The 21,757-nt window shown below is 36.3% G+C and overlaps 1 protein-coding gene across 5 annotated transcripts in view; it reads left to right on the forward strand.

Annotated features, from left to right (window-relative positions):
- NFIB (nuclear factor I B) overlaps positions 1-15,449 on the forward strand; it is a 166,100-nt gene extending 150,651 nt beyond the window's left edge. For 3 of the 5 annotated variants that reach the window (XM_066568720.1, XM_066568721.1, XM_066568722.1), the window contains one exon: positions 13,523-13,643. In XM_066568720.1, the coding sequence (XP_066424817.1) occupies positions 13,523-13,540 (18 nt within the window). In that variant the 3' untranslated portion in view covers positions 13,541-13,643. Of the gene's footprint in view, positions 1-2,686; positions 2,776-13,522 lie in introns of all 5 variants that reach the window. The other 2 variants (XM_066568723.1, XM_066568724.1) reach the window with 1 other exon arrangement.
- Positions 15,450-21,757: the final 6,308 nt, after the last annotated feature.

Consider the following 21,757-nt stretch of genomic DNA (forward strand, 5'->3'; position numbering starts at 1 on the left):
CTTTCAGTATTACTCCAGATGATATATAGCACTTGAAATACTGTAGTAAAGTGCCTTATGTCCTTCCAAAGCTTAGTATTCATGTCATGTCTATGCACCCAAGCTTTCCCTTCTGGGCTACGTGGACATCCTCCCTGCTCCCAGGGCAGCCTCCCACTGCTGCTGAGATCAGACTTTTTCCATCAAAAGGAGTCCAGACTTACAGAGTTCTATTAAATTCTAAAGTATTTTTACCCAGAAGCCACTCAACATATGCAAAGGATGCAGATGCAGACTTTGGAAGTGGTATTTCTAAATCTTAGACATGCAGACATCTTTCAATAGGGGTGACTTGGGAGAGGAAGTTTTACATGAGGGAGAGTTTAAAAAAATAAAAATTCCGGGCAGGTTAATTTTTAAAGACAATGGGGCATCTATGTGAGCCAACTGAGGAATGTGGAACAGCAGTTTTTTACATTGGAAGGTGTATTTCAGTACAACTAATACAGCCCTGGGCTTGTCACAGAGCCAGCTGTCATGCAAACCTGCACCTCTCCACGGTGTTGTCTGTACTGCAAGCATGGTGCAGTGAACACAGTACTAACTGTGAGTCTCATGGAGCATGAACCTTCTTATAAATGTGCACGTACATGCTTACAGATTAGGTATGAAATGAACATGTTGCATTATTTTCTTTGCAGTATTTGGCTGTATGTGAGTCGAGGTACATGTGACTGTATATAATAAGCAGCATGCCATTACTAACATTTATGAAATATGTTTCAAAAACTTTGTGGTGCTTTCTTAATGATAAATTTAACACATAAACTGTATGTGTGGAAGGTTTTCACACAGACTGTGGGAAGAATACAGTGATATAGTGCAGAAGCTAATTTACTAAAATGCAATATATCAGTCTCTTGCTCTTTTCCCCAAATGGCAAATGCAATTAAGATCTATATAACAAGTTAAGTGCTTGCCAGATTTTTGAGTTATAACTAAGTGAATATAATAATTTGGTAATGCTAAGTTTGTGATTTTAGTATATTTTTAATGGTTCTAATCAGCCACAGGTTGTTTATGCATAGATTTTATATTTTGTGAAGAAGTAAAAGAGGTGGATGGGTGGGAGGGTTTAACCTTTCAGTCTTTTGTTTCAGCTGCAACTGAGTTTTTATAGCTAAGTTAAGAAGCTCTAAAATATGCATTTGTAGTGAAGATGATGACATCCTTAAGTATAATAGCAGAAATATGTCTACTGTACATTGAATAACTGGGCTGACATATTTTATTATGTTTTCATTATTAAAATCAAGCTCAGGATCCCATTTTGTATAGTGACTAAATCAAATGTTTACTTACCCATTTCTTTAAACATGTTTAATATATTATTCACAGTTACCTCTAGCAAACTTTTAAACTGCATGTTTCCTTTTCTGGTTAATTTCATGTGGTTTAGTCATGCTTTTAATGGCCTTTAGAAGGTCCCTTGGAGTTCTTTAGATAACAAACAAGAAACAATCCCTATGAAAACATCAAAGACTAACATTTCCATTTCTCAGACCTTAACAGCAGGAAGCTTATTAGTCTAACAGCCAGACAGGGTCAGGTTTGCAATATTGTCTTGTCCTCAGCATTTGTATTTTTCAGGAAAAGACTGCAATAAATTGTGCTCCTGTGAAAACAGTTTATTGTAGTTTGTTTGCTGTAGCCTGTGCTATCTCAAGAATGGGAACATGGACAGAGAAAACTAAAATGCATTGAATGCAATTAAACTCGGCAAGATTATCTTCAGAGTGTCTAATAATATATTATAGTACAGCAATTTATATAAACATGACTATACAGAGAATAAAACATATATTTTCTTCAGAAACCAGATAAGTTCACTTTCTTAAGCTTAAAAATAAGCAGCATATATTTTCAATAAATCTGCTAACACTATTGGGCAGCTGTTAAATAAACAGAGCTGCTGAGGGTTGCTTGAACAGTCTGTGAAGGCAGAACTGATGATTTGAGGATCTGGGAAGAATTTGTTTCAGCTAATATTTAGTACATTTGTCTTTATATTAAAATGCAGTAAGTATTTTAAATTCTACTTTTCTGAGTCTGAACACGATTAGATTATTTTATCACCTCTTGCGAAGTGATACCCCTTTCAGTAACACTTGATTAATAAACTTCAGTTACAAAATATCTTTACTCTTCTTAAATGGTTAGATAACAACATAGAATTTGTTTAATTTTGGCAAATTTTCTATAAATTGCATGTCTTCTATATTTACCAAAAGCATGCTAGAAGATATTGATTATATTTTACCATACTAAATACACATTATATAGAGCACTGCTTAAAAAGACAGCATAATTATTTCCTTTCTTAAAGTATCGCACTATTGATTATTAACATTTCCTTTTATTCCAGCTCAGTTTGTAATCTAATAATGGCTAATTGTTATGTGCTACACACAAGTTACTCTTTTATGCTTTATTAATAGAGGATCATATTAAAGTGGCATTATATTAAACAAGTCTATAGGCATTTATCTCTCAAAATAAGTTATTTTTCTTTGTTTTGTTTTTTAAAGTTACTTATTGGGAAAGTAAGACTTTTGCCATGTACAGTACTAGTTTGCATGTATTCATTTAAGTACTAAAAACTGTAGTATGCTCGATCCATATCTGACTGCTAGGTTTCAATTGACAGCTGAGAATTTGTGACTGGACCATGAATCAAAACGGCAGGCATTTATACCCCAGTGCCAGTGAGGATACATTGGGAATTACTTGGCAAAGGTAACATTTTAATTATTTCCACCCCTACACTGCCTCTAAAAAGTTGCATAGAGCGGCAATATCTGTTTTAGTGGGCCTCCAGATTATATGTGACAGCATTATGATAAAAATATGTGTGTAACATTTCTCCTAAACACATTCAGGTTATCTTTCATGCAAGCTGACATTAGATGATCCCTTAATGTGACACCTGAAATAATGTCATTTGCTGTCCTATGCAAAGGGTTTGCGAGTTGAAGGAAATGCTGATCTTAGGCTTTAAAAATGTCTTTGCTCTCATATTTTTGGGACCTGATTGTTAAGAGAAAGAAAACTGTGCTTTTAGAGGTGTAGATGAGTATAATAATAAATGGCTGAGGTGGTGGTTGGTTTTGGGTGAAGAATAACTATATTATTCCTAGAGACATTTCTTACCAATTGGCTGGTGTAGTTTTAGGTCACTAAAGGTAAGATACGAACCATTTTATTTTTCAACTAGATAACAGAAAAGTTAGGAACGATTTACAAAAGAAGTTTCTTTTTCTATGAGCCCACCCTATTCTCCCCCCAACAAATAAACCAAACAATAAACTTTATTAACCTTTGATATATTATTAATTTATTAGATTTTACATCTCTTGGTATATAGTGGACTGTGATAACAGCAGAAAGATAAACAGCCTGTTTATCTAAATAATTTAGATAAACAGCCTGTTTATCTAAATAGGCATATAAACTAATCAACATAATTTTGATACATCAGTTTTCATCTTTTTCATGTACAGGATTATCTGTAGCACTCAATGAGAGTTGTCCATGTAAGGCTTGTAGGTTGGGAGCCTATCAGATGAAGTATTAGCCACTCACTCATTAAATAATTTAAAATATTTTTTTAGAAATTTATGTGTACATGAAAATATATGTACTTCTGAATAGATAGTGTTAGTATGTGTGTGAGTGTAATTTATACGTACTATAAACAAAATGCCTTCTGATGCATTGTGCTGATGGTACTATGGATTGCTAGAAGTTTTGGGAGTTTTGAGTATCAACTTGGAAAAGAAATTACTGAATTTAAAAACTAGTGCTGTTTACAAATCTGAAGTTTAATTTCTCCTGTATTTGGTTGTTTGTTTTTTTTTTTTCTTCAATTTATATGAAGCAATGTTTTAAATCTGGAAGAATTGTGGCGGTAAAATAAGACCTTGTCATTTCTTTCCTTATATATTAGAGAGTACAATGGAAAATTAGCTAATGGATTCACCTCATCTCCTCAAGGGCTGTGATTCACATTACAAATCCCCATCACACAGTAATTGCTATAGTTTTCAATGTACTGCCAGGAGTGAATGGAAACGAAGCTTTTATAGCACAGAGGGGGTGATTTATTCTCCCACTACAAAGTGACATTTTTCAGGGCATTGACAGGCATTAGAAAATTACATCACAACAACCTAGCTAGGAGCATCCTCACACAGTTTTAATCAGTCGTCACTCGAGCCCCCCTTAAAGCAATGCCAGTTACACCGATAGAAGCGCTGTCCTAGAGTTTGGTGAATTCTGTTTTTCAGTACCATCATACAACACCCTGGGCATAAATTGTGAAAAGAAAGGAAAAGTGGAGGAAAACATTTCTATGTGATGATCCAGGAAACTTTAGTGGTGATTGAAAGCCTTCTCCATGATCCATTTCCTGTTACAGACCACACTGCTTTGCAGATCACTCCAGAATGCTGCCTGCCACTGTGACCCTACCAACAAACACAAGCACTGGCAGAAGAGCTTGGGCACAAAACCTGCCATGGACATTTTTTTGAGGCCTAGGCTATGCCACTTTCTCTTGGATTATGCACAGCCTAGAAGGACAAGGAAGCAAACAGTTCCGCCTAAGCAGATGGCTTTTAGTTGTTGGGTTTTTAAAAATGACATTCTTCAAATGCCACAGAGATAAGGACCTAAGAAGAGAAATTATACCTGCACAGGTTAATGGGCAGTGAGTCTTCTAACACTAAAGCCAACATAAGAAAACAAGAATATATTTCAAAAGTAATTGTCACATGTGGGCAAAGAAATATACACCAATCCAAACAAGTTGTTGCAACTCCAAATGGTTCGATAAATGTTTGATTATGTGATTTCTTTAGATCTGCAGAGCTCAGTTTGATTGTACTCAATCTCACCTTTTACATCAGTCTTTTGTGGTTAAGTATACTGATTTTCAGAAGGGTTATTGACCTCAGGCAGGTGAAAATGTTGGCAGTCCCTCAGTGTTAGCTGCTCTGTCTCTACAGATACAAGGTAGCAGATATGGTCAGGTTGAAACCTTTGTCGTCAGGCATTGTTGGTGAACCACACCTTGGAAGTTTGGAAAAGGTGAATGACAAAAAATTTTCTGTTATTTCTGTGTGTCTTTGTCTTACTAATAGTTGCCTATCCCACCTCGTGGTAGGTAAAATGCATAGATTTCAAATTTCTTCTTTTTTGTTTTATTTCCTTAGAAAATTATGTGTCTGTTGGCATCTAAATATTCAGGTATAAAACAGTAGTGGTCTGTATGCAAAGACTGAACTTTGCAGAAAAGAGAATATGAGTAATACTAAACAAAAAAGGACCAAAAAGCCACAAAAACTTAGATCACTGATACACCCTTTTCTACAAACCCAGAAGTCTTGCAGTGAAAAGTGATAACAAAAAATAAATAGTCTGCATAGCTGAGTTAAACATTCTAGTATCTTTAAAAGAAATATTTATATTAAACATTCAGTGAGCATCCTAAAAAACCCAAAATAAAATGGAAAAAAACCCTATCCCAGTTATTTGGTGAAGTATTTAGAAGTAGTAATTTTTACTTTGCTCCTCATATCAAACCATCTACAGCTTTTATTTGGATTGGTTTGATTTTTTCATTGCTTACTTAGAACATTTAGAATATTCTGTTGTTATATGACTTTTTATATTTATTAAAAATGTATTTTTTTGTGTCTGCTGAAATTGAACACCATTTAAACACATCAGTAGAAATAAACTTTCCAATACTTTTATGATCATTTAGGTAATTTTTTGGTGTACTTGTGAAGAAGATATTCAAAACCATTAAAAAACCCCAAATCCTTATTTTTTTGATAATGGCAGTTCTTTTTTCCTAGAGACAGAAGGCGAGGAAAAGCTGTGAAAATCTGTAAGGCTCATTTAGAAAAATACAGTCTCAGTCACTATGTGAGGGAAAGACTGTATGCAAAAAGTACATTTAAGAAAAAAGTGAGAGTGACAAAAATGGGGGTGTGTGTGTGAGGCTGATAGCATGAGTTTGATCCTAAATCTAAGCCACTCATTACACCACTGATGGTATTTCCAGTATAAATACTCATAAAAGCTGGCATGATGGGTCTCTCCTAGACTGTGTGGAATTTTTGCAAGTCTTCCACAGACTGTTAGCAACTTTGCATTGCCAAAGTGTACGCTTCAATTCAGCTATCAACAAATGTATTTTTATTTATATTAATTCTTTTAACAATCATTCTGCATTAACTGTTTAACATTACCTTTACCCTATCCAGGCAAATGGACTAGGCTAGAATTTCATGCTTTCATTCTGTTATCTTGACACATCAGCATAGTACAACAGCTGGCTCAATCCTGGAGATGCTGAGGGGAGCACTGTTCTCAGAGTGCTGAATTTCTTTCTCAGCTGTAGCTGTGGGGTATTCAGCATTCCAAGCATCATTCCTCTCCCTCCCACTCCCCACCCTCCCCACACCACTGTGTATTTATGCTAACAGTGCTGATAAGGCAATCAAATGGGGAAATCTGATTTATCAGAGAGAGAAGTCGAAGGGGAATTGAGAATGGGTGCATATTGCTTTTGCCTTACAATATCTTGTTCACGATTTGTATTGAGAAAGCATATAGCTAAAATTACACAGGATGTCTGTGGAAACACATTTTGGCAAACACAGACACCTGTTAGAGCAGTAGTTCATACACTGTGACCTGTGTCCCTCCCTCATTCCTCTCCCCAGCAATGGTTTGGAATAAAAGTAGCATTTCATTACAATTCAAGAACAAAAAGCCTTAAGTTTCCTGAGTGCAAAAATATTCATAGAGAGAAAATCAAATGATTTCTTATCTTTATAAATTTAAGTAACTAATTCTAATAGTTATGCACAACTCTGTAATGCATAATGATGTACAAAACATTGTTTCCTCCCCATCCAGGCAAGGATCTTCCTAAGAAACACTTCCTAAGAACACTTCCTAAGAAATTAGTTGTATTCAAGCCAGACTTGCATGCTGCCATCTCACAGGAAATGGGTCAGCAATCCATTAAGATGCCATTAGATAATCTAATTTGGAACTTAATCTCTAAATTAACCATGCTCCATACTTGAGGCATACTTGAGAGAAAAAAAAAAAGTTTATGTTTGAATCGATAGGGGAGCCGAAGCGTGAAGAAGGCTGTTTGTTTTTTCTGTAGCTGTGGTCACGTCTCAAGCCGTCTGGTAACCAGGAGAAACCAGACATGATGTAATTCCAGATTGAACTTGAACTTCAGGGACTTAGAATGGGGGAACAATGGACCATAGGAATCAATAATGTCCATTTTCCACATGATTATGTTTGGAGCTTTAAGTTAAACTTTATGGGAGAAGCAACAAGAACTGCAGTGTGACCAAAATGAATGAGTTGATCTAGAAGCAAGATGCTAAAATAAAGAAAACAACTTCAGTAATAATTTCTGAGCAGCACTGCAGATTCCAACAGAATTAGAAAAGTTCTTGCTCTGCAGTGAACTGGTTGCCTGTTCTGAGATCTCTTTGTTCTCTTAGGTGGGACAAACTTAATCTTATGTTTCCTGTCAGATGATTTTTGGCAGCTGCTAGGGAAGGAGGAGCATATTATTGAGAATTCCCAAGTGTAAACTTTATATTTAACCCCTTGGTTACTCCAGCTTTCTACTTCCTTATCATGTTACCTCCAATTGTTTCTTTTGAATCAGTAGAACTGATTTGTTTGGGGTTTATTTTGTTTGTTTGTTTGGTACAATTAGGATCATCTGTATTATTATTTAGTCATGCTAATTTGATAAACTTGTAGTTACATTTTTTTAAAATGTTAAGGTAAAAATTCTAATGGTTTGAAATTAAAATAGTGATATTTGGGAAAAGAAAAATGTAGTGCAGGTGTGTAAAGTTGAGAGTTAGTTTTTCATGGGCACCCCAGTGGACTCTGGTAACCACGCACAAGTTCTCTGTGGTTTGTCTTGACTTGGTCAGAGCCTCCTCTGTGCAAGTGCATGTTTGAAATCTGCTGTTAGTCCTGTTCCTGCACCAAATTCTTGTACATGAATGGTCCAAAGCACAGCATGGAAATGCACGATTTCTCTGGGCACTCCCTCTGTTGTGGGTATTCTTTGTAAGTAATGGGTTCTGTAGCCTCTTCCTGACCTTTGTGTACCTTTTTGTGTTTCACTGCCACAAAAAGAAGTTTTGCAGGGAATAGAATAAATAGTATTCTTATAGATTTTCCTTTTCCCTCCCATGGGCATAAATCTTTAACTCCTCTGTCTGCTAGATGGGTGATATGTGCCTGCTAAACTGCAGAAGTCATCCTAAACTAAACTAAGATACTTCACACATGTCTTGAAACAAGTACTCAACTTGGAGGTGAAATTTGGAAGCTATTTACCTATGGATGCCAGTTCATAATGGTAACAGAAGTACTCCTTTAAGTGGATGTTGGAAGGGTGGTTATTCTTTTGGCAGAAATGCAGAAGTGGAAATTTAACCAGGACACTGAGAGTAGCAAAATTGCATTTCCAAAATTCTTATGATCCAAATAATTTTAAATGGTAAAACTCCCTGCATTTACATGGGCAAATACTTACTAGAGAGAAGTTCCTTGCTTGGTGGTTTACTACCGTCATTTCACTCAACATTGATTGAAAGGTATTTCTACCTTTTCCATCCAAGGACTGACTTTGCAGGCTCTCCTCTACCTTCTGTAAGCTAGTGAGTTCATGTATATTATAGTAAAGCTGCAAGAAGGAAATACTGCTTTAGATGTACTTTCTGAATGGTAAAATACTCTTACAGACTTCTGAAACTGCAAAAGAAGGAAGGTAGTAACTGATGGAAAATAAGAATATGAAAGACCTCCACATTTATTCAGGTCAGATTAGATTTATTTTTTATTGCATTTAGTTAATTGTTTAACATTATTATGGTCTTTATGTTATTATAACCTCCAAAGTGGACTGTATATACATATAATATAAGCACTACTTGTGGTCCATTCCAGTAATATTTTAATCAGAGGTTCTTGAAACAGAAATTATTATCTTTAAGAGGAAATCATGGCAGAAATCTTGATTGAATTAACATCTGGAAACTGTAATGGAAAGTATAATGGAGAATGTTAACCCTGTAGTATGCTTGCAGAATTTTCCTTTGCTGTTTTATTGCATTTGAACAGATAAATACATTATACTTCCTGTAGATAGAGAGGGAACTGTTGACTGTATAATGTATTTGATGGTCTAGCTATGGTGACGAGAAAACTGCTAGCAGTAGTGAAATCACTTAAAAGTGTGATGCTTCAGGAAGGTGGTCCTGCAACAAAGATAGATCTGAATCTCACAACAGATTCTTATGGTGCTTCTCACGTAATTTTCTTCAAAACTTAGCCTTGAGCAGTTTTTTAGGTCTCACTTCATGTTTCAGTGGAAAGGCATTTATATTATAACTTCTGTCAGCAAATGGATAACAGATTTCCTCAGGAGTAGTAAACGGGAGTGTGGGGTAGACCTGCTTAATTCCACTCATATACAAAGATTTCTTATCTGAGGAAGCAGCCATGTGGGCATCCTGTTAACTTCTACAAGTACAACCACCTTGTCTGTGTTCTGGGCAATGGAAAGAATTTTGGCTTCCCTGGTTGAGGCGCTTAGTGGACAAAGGCAGAGTGTTGCCTCTTGGTTTTGTGAAACCAAGTGCTGAATTTTAACTCACAGCAACTGCTGGATGGTATGGTGAAGGGAAAAGTGTTCCTCCATTTCCTGCTCATGTGGGCACCTAGACAGAGGTTGCTTTGCAACCTGAAGTATCTGTCACTCCTGCTAGGATGTTCTGCAAAAAAAGACATTGGATGGTTTCCATGGCAGAAGCTAAGCTCTGCAATACTCAGAGAGGTCCTTTCTGAGTAGGCTGGAGAAGGCTAACAGGAAGACCTTGCTCTTCTGGGCAGTTAGCCTTGCTTGGCTTCATATTGTGGGAAGTGCTGGGGAGCTACAAAGCAGAGTGTGGCTCATAGGACAGATGAAAGTCCAACTAAATTTGCCATAAATGTAAAGGGGGTGGTGGGAATATTGGATAGACAGCCATATGCATGTAGCTTAGCAGAGCTTGTGTTGTGTGTTTGGTTATTCACAGTTGTGTCACAGCTGTTCTTGGAGCTCTGTGCTGTGACTAGGGCTGTTTTCCTCAATAGTTTTCATTCAGTTTTCTTCCTTTGTCTTCAGGAAGCCCCTGATGGTGGTACCTGGACTGGGGTGGCCCAAGATAGAGTTGCATCCACCTGCAGTATGATAATGTTATTTTCTAAACTACAACCAGAACTCATCAAGCCTTGAAAAGAATGTCTTAGGAAATGCCAGCAAACAGAGGGAATGGGCCAGTGCAGCCAGACTCTGCCCAGTGTGTGTGCTTAGACCAGGACTTCAACTACCTCCAGAGGTGGGGAAGAGGTGGCTGTTCCAGTCCTGCAGGCAGACAGTGTGTGGCTGTCTTGGTCCCCCCAGGTGCTCTGCTGCCTGTGCAACATCTCTGGCAGAAGGCTTGGTGTGAGCTTTGAGACAAGGGGCTTTGAAACTCCTGTGGGATATGCACAGTGTTAACATGGGTGATGTATTACTCCCTCAGGATTCATAAGTAGTACTGACAAATTTCTTGCAGTCTGCATTTTTGTCATGGTCATAATACAAGGTGGGAGGCTTGAAATGTTTAAATAAACACCTATATTAAACTGTTAGGTCATATGGCAACAACGGTCATATTAGGAACTTGCTACAACTTATTTTTATTGAGCAGTTTCCATAAAAATCAAGATCTCTGTCTTGTATTTGAAGTATCAGATAAAAACTTTGTTGCAAATACTAATTTGCTTTTAGTCAGAACTGACTTGTTTCCTTCACCCACTGTAGTCACTAGAGGGCTGGCAACTTAAAAACAAAACAAAAAGTCAAAACTGTATTTATCCAATTGTTGACATGCACTATAAATCTTCAGAAAGATAACCTGGAGCCTGTGTGTTTAGCCTTTGCCAAAGAAATTTTTTAAATAGAGTGTTGACCTCAAACAAAATTTATAATCTTTGAGTTAGTCCTCTATCTTTTTGAAGTCACTAAACACTGTAAATCCCATGTAACAGGACGGCAAAGAACTGTGCATTGTAAACATATATGCAGACAGATCCCAAGCAAACAAATCTGACTGGGTCTTTATTTTTTACTACTAGTTCTTATTTTTATAAATCCACATGCTTGGAGGCAATTTGCTTTGTGTCCATTATTTCAGCATTTACTTCTTAACATCACTGAAATCCAAAGAGGAAGGAACAAAAAATGCATTTTAAAACAAATTGTGAAGGAAGATGAAGAATAAGTTGAAACAATTAAGCCACTTAAATGAAATTCTGGTATTGAATTTTTATTTTCTTTTTGGAACATATTCTTTTCATTATATCATCTTGGAAAAATCTTTCGTGCATAACAAGGTTTAAGTTTTTTGTGAGTGCTTCAAGATTTGTGGTCTAACTGTGATTTTCAAATTTCAAAAAAGGTTTTTATTTTCCTTCAATAGCAGATTTTTTTTGTAATAGTCAATAGAATTAAAACAACAAAAAAAATTAAACATATTAGCTGATCTTAAATTTTTGAAAACAGCAATTTTAAAAAAAGATTTTCTGAAAAGTTAAGACTCTGCAGATTTTTAGGTGTTCTTTGAGAATACACCCAACTGAAGTAAAAAAACAACAGCCTTATTGAAAAGTATTTATACTTCAGACATTGAAAGCATTAAGATATTAATATTTATTATATTTTCTTCATGAAATAAGATTAGTCCTTCTCCTTTGGGAATATGGTCTTTATTGAGACAAGCAGGTCAAGAACTATTTCCACTTTTTTGTGTGTGTAAAACATAGCACCGGAAATTAATTGCTAGGAGTTAAAATAGTAAATTAGCAAGTTTAGTGAGGTAAGTATTTTCAAACAGAAGTAAATTACAGAAGCTGTTTGTATTTTTTTACTGTGAAAGACCTGAGAAACTTGTCCCCTGGTATTCACAAAATAAGTTGACCACTTTTCAGCAACTGAAATGATCATAAAAGCTGCCAAATGAAATGTAATTATGTCATGAACATTGGAAATAGATAAAAAAGGTCAATTTTCCTCTTTACACCTGATGCCATAAAAGCGCATCTGCCTGTCCAGGGAGAGAGCTGTGAAGAAATGGGCCAAAAGATATAGAAGGAAGAAAACTTTTTGCCTCCACGATACACATGTTGAAGGGCTGCAGATGTGTTATCAGGAAGCTTGTTGGCCTAATCCTGGAATATAATTCGAAATAAGCACTTATGTTTGAGATAAACACTGGAAAAGCTCAATACAATGAAATGCAGAGGAAGGGTGGGTTTGCATGCTATATGTCCAGTGCTGGTATTAGCTCTTTGGCAGTGATGCTGACTTGATGATGCTGTTTTTCTTCTGAATAAATGTGACAAAACTTTCTCTGAAGTCATAGAATCATATAGCTTACGATAGTTTGTTTTGGACTTCTGGGTTGCCAGAACCACATCTAAGGAAAGGGCTGCTCAGGCTACTGGGTACTGAACACAGCAGATGAGACCCATCTTTGAGTATCCATCCATCTTGCAAGTACTACTGATTGGTGCCTGGTGAACCTGTGAATGCCATTGGGACTTCAGCTCCTTAGTGACAGAGTTCTTTTAAAATGATGACTTAAGTTCCTAGTCATTGAATCATCCTTGAAAATACTTTTTTTTCTCAGAGGCTTGTTTTAAAAAATATGGTACTTGCTGTTACCCTCAACTCATGGCTACCCTTAGCTGCAAGTGTTTAGATGATTGGATCCTGTGTTAACTGGTGTTTCTGAAACTGACATTCTTAGGGAATTTTTTTTTTAAAACCAATTTTTTTGAACATAAAAATCCTCTGTTCTTATGGGCATCCTTAAATCTCAGAGGCCCATCTTGGGATGGTGACAAGATAAACTGATGTGTTGTAAAGTGGAGGAAATCTCACAGGATGCTGAACCACTGAATCTTTATGCTGTATTCTTGAAAAAAGAACACCTGTACCCTGTGGTATATTTCACTAGCTCTTAAATGATATCCATTGCACTGTGTAGTGTCATTTGTATGGTTTAGTTGTGTCTTCTCTATATATTTGCATATGACATTTTTGGAGGTTTTCATAAACAAACAGACCACTTAGTGTAACTCAGGAATCATACAACTTGCTACTGAGTTCAACACAATTATTTTTCTTTCAAACAACTCATACTTTCACAAAGAAAACTAGGAAGTAGAATCTCAAGTTACATTCACAAATTTTCTTTCCAGCTTTATCTTAAGTAGTGCTATTATTAATGAATATTAGCTGGACCTTGATTCAAATTCATTGTATACATGTTTAATATATGTTTTTTTTTTCTCTCTCTTTCCCTCCTTGTCTCTTTCCCCTTTTCAACAGTCCTGGTACCTGGGCTAGCTTGGTTCCTTTCCAAGTATCAAATAGGACACCGATCCTGCCGACAAATGTCCCAAATTATGGTTTGAACATAATTGGAGAGCCTTTCCTTCAAGCAGAAACAAGCAACTGAGGGAAAAAAATTAAAAGCAAAATTAAAAAAAAAAAAGAAAAAAGGGAAAAGAGAAGAAGACAGTATGAGAAAAGAACCTGAAGAAAGAAGAACAAAAATAGACCAGCAATTGCAGCTCTTACAATCATTAATTCTCTTATGGTTGAAACTGAAATGATATACAAAGGGTCGATGATATTTCACTGATGAGTAGAATGCAGCTCCTCCTTAGTAGCCTTTGTTATATGAAGTCCACTGGGAAATAGATGTTCTGTCTCTGACAATATATTTTAACTGACTTTCTAGATGCCTTAATATTTGCATGATAAGCTAGTTCTGTTGGTTTAGTATTCTTGTTGTTTACGCATGAGATCACTATTCCTGGTTATCTCACAAAACAAAGGCTAGGCAGCGGAGCTGCGGGAGGACAAGGGCCGTGAGCCAGATATTTTCTCAACAGTCTGATTTCTAAATGTTTTAAAAATAAGCTCTGTAGCCTTTAGTTATCAGTATGGATTTATTAAACTTTGGCCCTTAATTCAGCCTTTTTCTAGTGTGTTATGCAGTTAAAATTTTCAATCAGTATGAACACACGGGCTCTATGGAAGAAATGCCTCTACGCAGGTAAAAGTGTTATCTTCTCATGCAACAGTAAAAAAAGAAAAAAAGTGACATTTTCCCCAGTAAAGAAACACTTACAGAGGCAAGTGCAATTTAAAAATCATATCTAAGAGGTCATCACTATAAGTCCTTCAGCCCTTGGACTCTAAATTGAGGGGATTAAAAATAAAAAAATTACTTTGAACAAACTTATTTTTCCCCTCGGTTTTTGAGGGCATTAAAAGGCATTAAGTCAAGACAAATCACGTCCTTGAGAATAAGAAATCAATGGAAACACAGCACTTATGTTGGTTTAGCTGCTGCTTCCACAGAGGGGTAGGATTTATTTATTTAAAGTTACTTGTTGCATCAAGAACCCATAGGGTTTACATGTTTCTGTAAAATCTACATCATAGAGACAAAGACATAGGCAAATCCATGTCACAAGGGCAAAGCTTACCGTTTACAAACTGGTAATACCAGGATGGGGATATGTTGTATTTAAATAATGCACTCTTAATGTAAGTCTAATTACAGGGTGCTGTAAACTTGCATGGTGCTTTCAGAAGTTAGCCTTGTTCAACAATTTTCACATATTGACAGAAATATAATGTGCATGGGCAGACATTTTGCCTATATGTCTCTTTAAAAATTTAAAATACTCTTTCCAGTAATCCTAATTTGCACGAAGATATAATGTCCACATTACGTGCCTTGCCTTGAAATCTAAAAAATGGAAAAAAAGAAAAAAAGAAAAAAAACTACAAAAAAATTGACATCACTACACTTGTTTTGCTGCATTTATTATAATTTTAAATCTTTACCATTTTTATGAAAAAATATTTTGTACTCCAGATGCGAAAAATGTGTGACATCATGGATTTTTTAGACAGTTATACCTTTATCTCACATTTATAGAGCATATCATGGCTGTGTATAGTTGCCGCTTAAGAATTGTAATCGACCAGCAATATTTTCAGTATTTTGGTGTTTTTTCTATTAACCTTTCATGTTTTTCATCTTCCAATTAATATTGGGGGGAGGGGATACAAATTTATACGAATTATGCAATACCAAGTTTTGCCTATGTAGGTAGTGCTTTTAGCTGTATTGGTTATTATAGGTAAGTACACAGATTTAAAAAAAAAAATAATGTATGCTTTTTTTGTTTGTTTTAATTGACCAAAGTGGGTACTGCTATTTTTGCAGTGTGATGAGGTCCTTTTCTGTACTGAGAGGTGGACAGGGGATTTTTTTTTATACATACATATATATATATTCTGGGGTGGGGGGAGGATTTTTAACACTTTACAGTGTAGCTGTGAAGCAGTGCACCCTTAGCCAGGCAAGGGCTGCAAAGCAACTGTTCTGCCTACTGTGACAAACTTTCAAATAGGTTCCCTCTTTTTAACTTCCCACCTGGGGTGCAAGCTGAAATCATTTCTGGATTTTAAAAATAAATAATGAATTCTGTTGGAGGCAGACTTGACTTGAGGAAATTGTTTTACTTCAAGGTTTTTTTTCACGAGAAAGAGAGACAGACAGAGAAAGAGGTCAAGACCCACAGTGAGATGAAGTCTTTTCCATTCTGGCAAAGATAATGCATCCTGAAGTGTTCATGTTAGAAAATGTTTTTAGCTCAGAATGACAACGATGTTTGCTTTGTCTAGGAAATGCAAGTACAGGGCCAAAATCTTTGCTGACATAATTCCACTGACTTCAGTAGACTCTAGAGATGCTCAAGCAGAGAATTTGCCCCCTTATTCTGCTTGACTTTTTTCCTGTACATATTTTTTTTTTTTATATTCCAGTCCCCTCTTGCCCCAGCAATTCAAATTCAGCATTTGAATTACAATTTTCAGCCTGGTTGGACTATGTCAGAAATTTGCAGTCTTCTCATAGAGATCAAATGGAGACCTCTGGGGTGTAGTGGAGAAGGAGTTTCTTTACGCAAGGAATTAGACCATGGTAATAAAAGTGCATTTCCAGTAAGATCTCATTTTGCAGACCAGTAATGGGCATGTTGCTGGTGATCTCTTACACACAGGGCATCTCTGCAATGTAGGGCTCAACACAGGGTTAATCTTTCTTTAAAGCCCAGTCTTCTACTAGGGTGAAAGCAGAGGAGCATATAGTCATGTGGATGGGAAAATTCATCCCTTTGCAGTTGTCTCTGTGTTTGGGAGGTTTTCCTACACTGGAACAGTGCCAGAGGCACAATTCCAGCAGCAGCCACCCCAATGAGCCCTGGTCAGGGTGTACCACCATCAGTCCCTTCTGGCTCCAGCTGTGGTTAAGAGCAGTGGTGGTGCCACATCCCCATGTGTCCACAAGAACAGAGTGTGTAGGCAGAGCTTGAATGGCTACAGAGATGGGAATTGTAGGAAAATAAACTTTGAGATTTAGCTAAACTGGAAAAAAAAAAAAAACCAAACAGATAAGACACAGACACAAAAAGAAATGTGGGGTTCTTTGGTTCTCTTTCAGAACCCTTCAGTAAGTAAATTTGTTTGCTAAGCACGTGGCAAAGTCTGCTAGACCCAATCACAATGTGCCTCAGGCCTTGGCCTGGTAAAACAAAGTATATGTTGTCCTTTACACGTCATGATACAGAGTAGTCTGGGAGCAGAACTGTGCTGAGGGCATATCCTTGATTAGTTCCATTAAAAAGGTATTCCCTGGAAGCTTTTAATACCACACTGGGACAAAACTGGAACAAGTTCAGGCTTCAACATGAAATATCCAGAATGGAAATTGCCTTTTGTAGGTAGAGAGATGCCCTTAAGAGAGGTTTTTTTTTTTTTATCTGGCCTCTTGTATGAAAAAATCTGAGCTTAAAGATGCAATTTTTTAGAGAAGTAAACTCCTTCTTTAAACTGGGTTATTCAGCAACTGTGGGTTTTTGTCACCTGCCTCTCTAATAGAAAAGCCTTCTTGGAAGATAATGAGCTTTTCATTTACTGTATGCTTGGTTTTAGTTTGGTTTTGTTGGTTTTTTTTTTTAAGCTCAGCAGTCAAAAGATTAAGATAAGATTGAGAACTCAAATCCAGTCTCTGGCCTCCTCCTTCACCAGGAAGTGTATTCTGACTAAATTGAGCCACCCCGTTCTATGTGCACTGTTCTGCCTTTATTAAGTTGCTTTGCAGCCCTGGCCTCATGGCTGTGCCACTGAAGTGTGTTTCCCCTGGAGTGACATGAACGCTTGAGGCTTGACTAAGGAAAAAAAAGGCAGTGAAGGAGACTGTACATAAAGACATGGCAAAAATATTAATTATAGCAATATAGTTGTGGGGTGATGTTCAGGTGGGCAGCTCCATTGAAAATATGTGAATGAGTTTGTGAAGCTGCAAGTAGCAAGAAGAAAGGATGATCTTCTGACTAAACCGCCTACCTTGTAGACAGTAATTTGTACACTGTATAGTTTTGTTAAGAATTTTTTTTTAATTAAAATACCCTTGTTTGTAAAGCTAACTTTTTAACAATTATAATGGAAATTTGTTTCCATTTTTAAACAAGAATATTCTTTGTTTAGAAACTGGACTTGGGTTAAAACTCTCCAGTTTCTTAATTTATGTATTAAAAAAAAATCTGTCCATGTTAGGAGTTATTTCGCATATTCCTGTGCTTGAAAAGCATAGGTTACTAATTCTTTAAAAATGTAAATGGAGAAAATTATATTTTATGAAGGTTATTTTGTTGTATTTAGTATTGGAAAAGTTGGTTTTCAGAGCATTTCAAAATGTTGGAAGCACCACTGTCTTTTTTTTATTAGTATATATGGCCTTTAGCAAAAGTTTTTGTGATTGTTACATGATGGTATTTAAGATTAGGTTCACAGAGCTATTCAGGATAGGCAGAGAGCTAAAACAGTACTTAAGTCTCACACAGCTGTGTCCTCAGGGAGCAGAATTTTGGATTTGCAACTTGTAGCTTCATAAGGACTTAATGAAAGAGATTGCACAAAGACATCTGTGACACCGGAGTGTGTTCTGTACTTAGACCTAAATTATATGTACTGTGTGAGATTATGAAGGCTGCAGAAAGTTTTCCCATATTCAGTGTACAGTTTTCACTTTTAATGAAAAAACTCTCTAATGTTGCTGGCAGTAAGGCCCCAAGCATGACATCCTTTATGGTTTACATGATCCTGTCAAGGTCTTTTGCTAAAGTTAACCAGCTGTATGCTCCTGGATTTTTTATTGGGTTTCTATAGAAAACTTTAGGGGAAAAAAAAAGAGAGTAAAATCCCATGCCAGCTAATCAAGTTAAACAGTAAAAGCTCAAAGCTGAATGTTCTTCTCCATGCTGAAGGAGCCAAAAACCGCCTCCTTCTTATTTGCACTTTCTGCTAGTTCCCCAGTTTTATTAATTCCTCAAAATTGTGTGGGTGTGGTGGAGCACTGCAGTTGGAGGATAACATGGACCACTGATTTTGCCCTTTAAACCTGCACAATGACCTTTGCATCAGCCAAACTTATTGCCATGACAACTCTTTGTACTGTTTCCATGCCACAGCTCTGTTGGTCACGTTGTCAATAGTAAAGGGGACAAGTTGGAGACGGTCAATTTTTACATTTTTTTTGTTGCAATTTTTTCTTCAATGGTTGTAAGTAGTTGTTTGGTTTTTTTTTTTTTATGATAAAAGGGTTCACTAGTTAGTACTCTTTAGAAATATCTGTGTGTTGCAATTCAGATGTATGTTGAATTTGTGAAAAGGGCTTCAGTGCCACTAGCATCATGAATAGAATAAGCCTTTGATACTTTCATTGCATGATACCGTAACAGTAAAACAAAAGGTGGCCTAAATAAATGGAGAGCAGTGTGAGCTAGTGACACTAAAGCTAGTCTTTGTATTACTGTATTTTTGACAGAATGATTTTGAAAACTGTGCTACAGGGACTGATGTGGCAAATGTATCTCTATATGCAGAAGGAAGTTTTTTAAGAAGTATGGCTTATTATGCATTTTTCATTGAGGGCATTGAAGTTGCATGGACTGATAGAAGTTGATGCAAAATGAGAAAGAAACAAAAACCAGCAAAATGTTTACCAAAAACTCAAACAAATGAGCAGTGCCTGTTCAATTTCACAGTCTCTGTTGAGTTCAGTTGTAAATATGTTTCAGATAACATTTTCTTCAAAAATAATCTCTACAACATTGTAGAATGTGAGGGGTTCCTCAGTCCCAGGCATAGGCTTCTAAAGAGCTGCATTAGATTATGTCTTCATCAAGCTGTTAATTTGTGCTTATATCATATAGAACATTTAGTAATCTGGGAAGAGGCACCCCATCTCAATGATATTTCTCTGAGAAAACTTTTGTAGGGCTGTGTGTTTCTTTAGATACATTTAGTACAACTGTAGGTGACAAGTAGTCAGTTATTGCTTGCTAGCTACATACCAGGGTTGATCCATTTTAAAACTTTTGGCATTTTTTCCCATACTGTAGGCCATAAATCCTGAAGGTTACATTTTAATTAAAAAGAAGGTGCCTACAGAGTCTTTGTGTAATGAACCTTCACTAGTAGGATGCATTACAGTACAGCTACTTAATTTTGGAATTAGAGCCCTCTGGCATCAGACCTGATTTTAGCCTGAGTGTTAACAAAGGTTTTTATTGTGCCTGGTTGGAGGATAAAGTGTTCTTTCTGGTACTTTTTTTTTTTTAGGTTACAAATGAACTCAACTGCCACAAGTTTTAAACTGGTGTAAATCAAGCTTGACTTAATGTGATTGTTACTGTTATATCCAGCCTATACTGCTAGCAGCTGCTCATACTGCAGTCAATTACTGGAAGCGGATATATTTCCTATGCAAAAACTGTTTAAACAATAAAAATGAGCTATGCTACAGACCTGGCCTTATGTTTTCTTTTCTGTCTCTAAAAGTCATAATTGGGAATATTTTAGCAACAAACCTAAAACCTTGTAGCCTGATAGCATGGCAAAACTTATGGAATTCTGTGTATGTCTAGTTGAGATTTACATATTTGTTTGCGCACATTTAGGCTTAACTTACTTACACTGAAAATGGAGGAAAACAAGAGCAAAAGGAGATGCAATCAGGTAATCAGCTCAATTTAAATTTTACATTTAGTTTTCATCATATTCAACCAACACTAGTAATTATACAGGTAATCTTGATGCCAAACCAATTTTTTTTCTTTTATATACTCTTCAGAAATATTTGTAGCTCTGTAGCTTATTATGGTATAACTATATAGATTTGTGCTAGTAGTTTCCCATCCTGTTTGACAGAAAGACAAACTACATTCCTAGGCCCCTATCCTATCTTCCTTCTTCTGAGAACGAAGGTCAAGACATTGTCCCATAAACAACTAGCAAGGAAGGGAGGCTTCTGAAGAGGGTAGAACCAAAAGGGGGAATTACCTCAACATCTGTGTTTCTAATTGGGGATTCTTGTCAATTATGCTAATTTTCTAAACTTATAAAACTGTATTTCCTCTGTGTCACGTGTGCATTTTCAGCATATTTTTGGCATTTACTTCAGCATGTTGTGCACCTGAGGGGGCCCTTCATAAAAGGTAACTGCATTTTTATCACCTAATTGTATCTAGCTCATGATTTCAGGGATCAGAAAAAGGCATCAATCTGAACTGCATCTCCTGTGATGTAAAATTAGGCATGATAGCAGAAGGTCAGGAGACCTCTGTTTTGTTTTAATGTTATTGATTTGTGACAGACAGTCAATCCTTGATTTCTTAACCATCTTCATGATTACATTTTTGTTGAATAAAAACAGGAATATCGAATCTTCCCAAAATTCTTCCTGAAACCAGGAATCTTTACATTAGGTCAAGATCTTTCAATTCTACAAAAGAACTACTTTTCGTAAGCATGAATCAGATGTACATATGGGATGTTTCATTCAGTTCATGTTCTGGGAAATAGAAAATTTTCTTCTCAAACCACTAGGATTCCATAAATCAGTACCAACAGTTAACAAGTAACATGAATATGGTCAAATTACTGGTGGGATAAGAGTGTCAACATTTAAACTGGATTATATATAAATAATAAAATTTTGCCCCACAGTGAAGTGAAGCAGCTCTCCATATACTTAAATGAAAGTATTCTTCAGTTTCTAGAGCATAAGTTTTATCCGCCTGCAACCAGTGATGTGAAAAATATAATTTTTTTTTTTAATTTTTCCCTACTGGTTTCTTAACACAATGACCATTTGTTTATTAAATGCACTCATTTTTTTCTGTGTGAGGCCCTTTTCTATGTGTGTGTCTTTCCAAAACAAATTGTCAGGCATGAAAATTTAGGAAATTCAAATGATTTTTCCAGTTGGGGTTTCATTGAGTGGTGCCATTTGGCCATGATTTGAAGACTATATTAAGGCCCTCAGGTTCCATGTTTAAAGCTCCAAACCAGAAAACTTTCCTGAATAATCCAGAGACAATTGAGTTCAGCCTCTTCTTTCTGATAAAAACCTGCCCTATTTCTCCAGCCACTCTTCAGCTGACCGCAAAGCAGGCCGCTGATGAAGTGTGCAGCAAT

The sequence above is a fragment of the Molothrus aeneus genome, chromosome Z, assembly GCF_037042795.1.
Source record: "Molothrus aeneus isolate 106 chromosome Z, BPBGC_Maene_1.0, whole genome shotgun sequence".
Lineage (NCBI taxonomy): Eukaryota > Metazoa > Chordata > Aves > Passeriformes > Icteridae > Molothrus > Molothrus aeneus.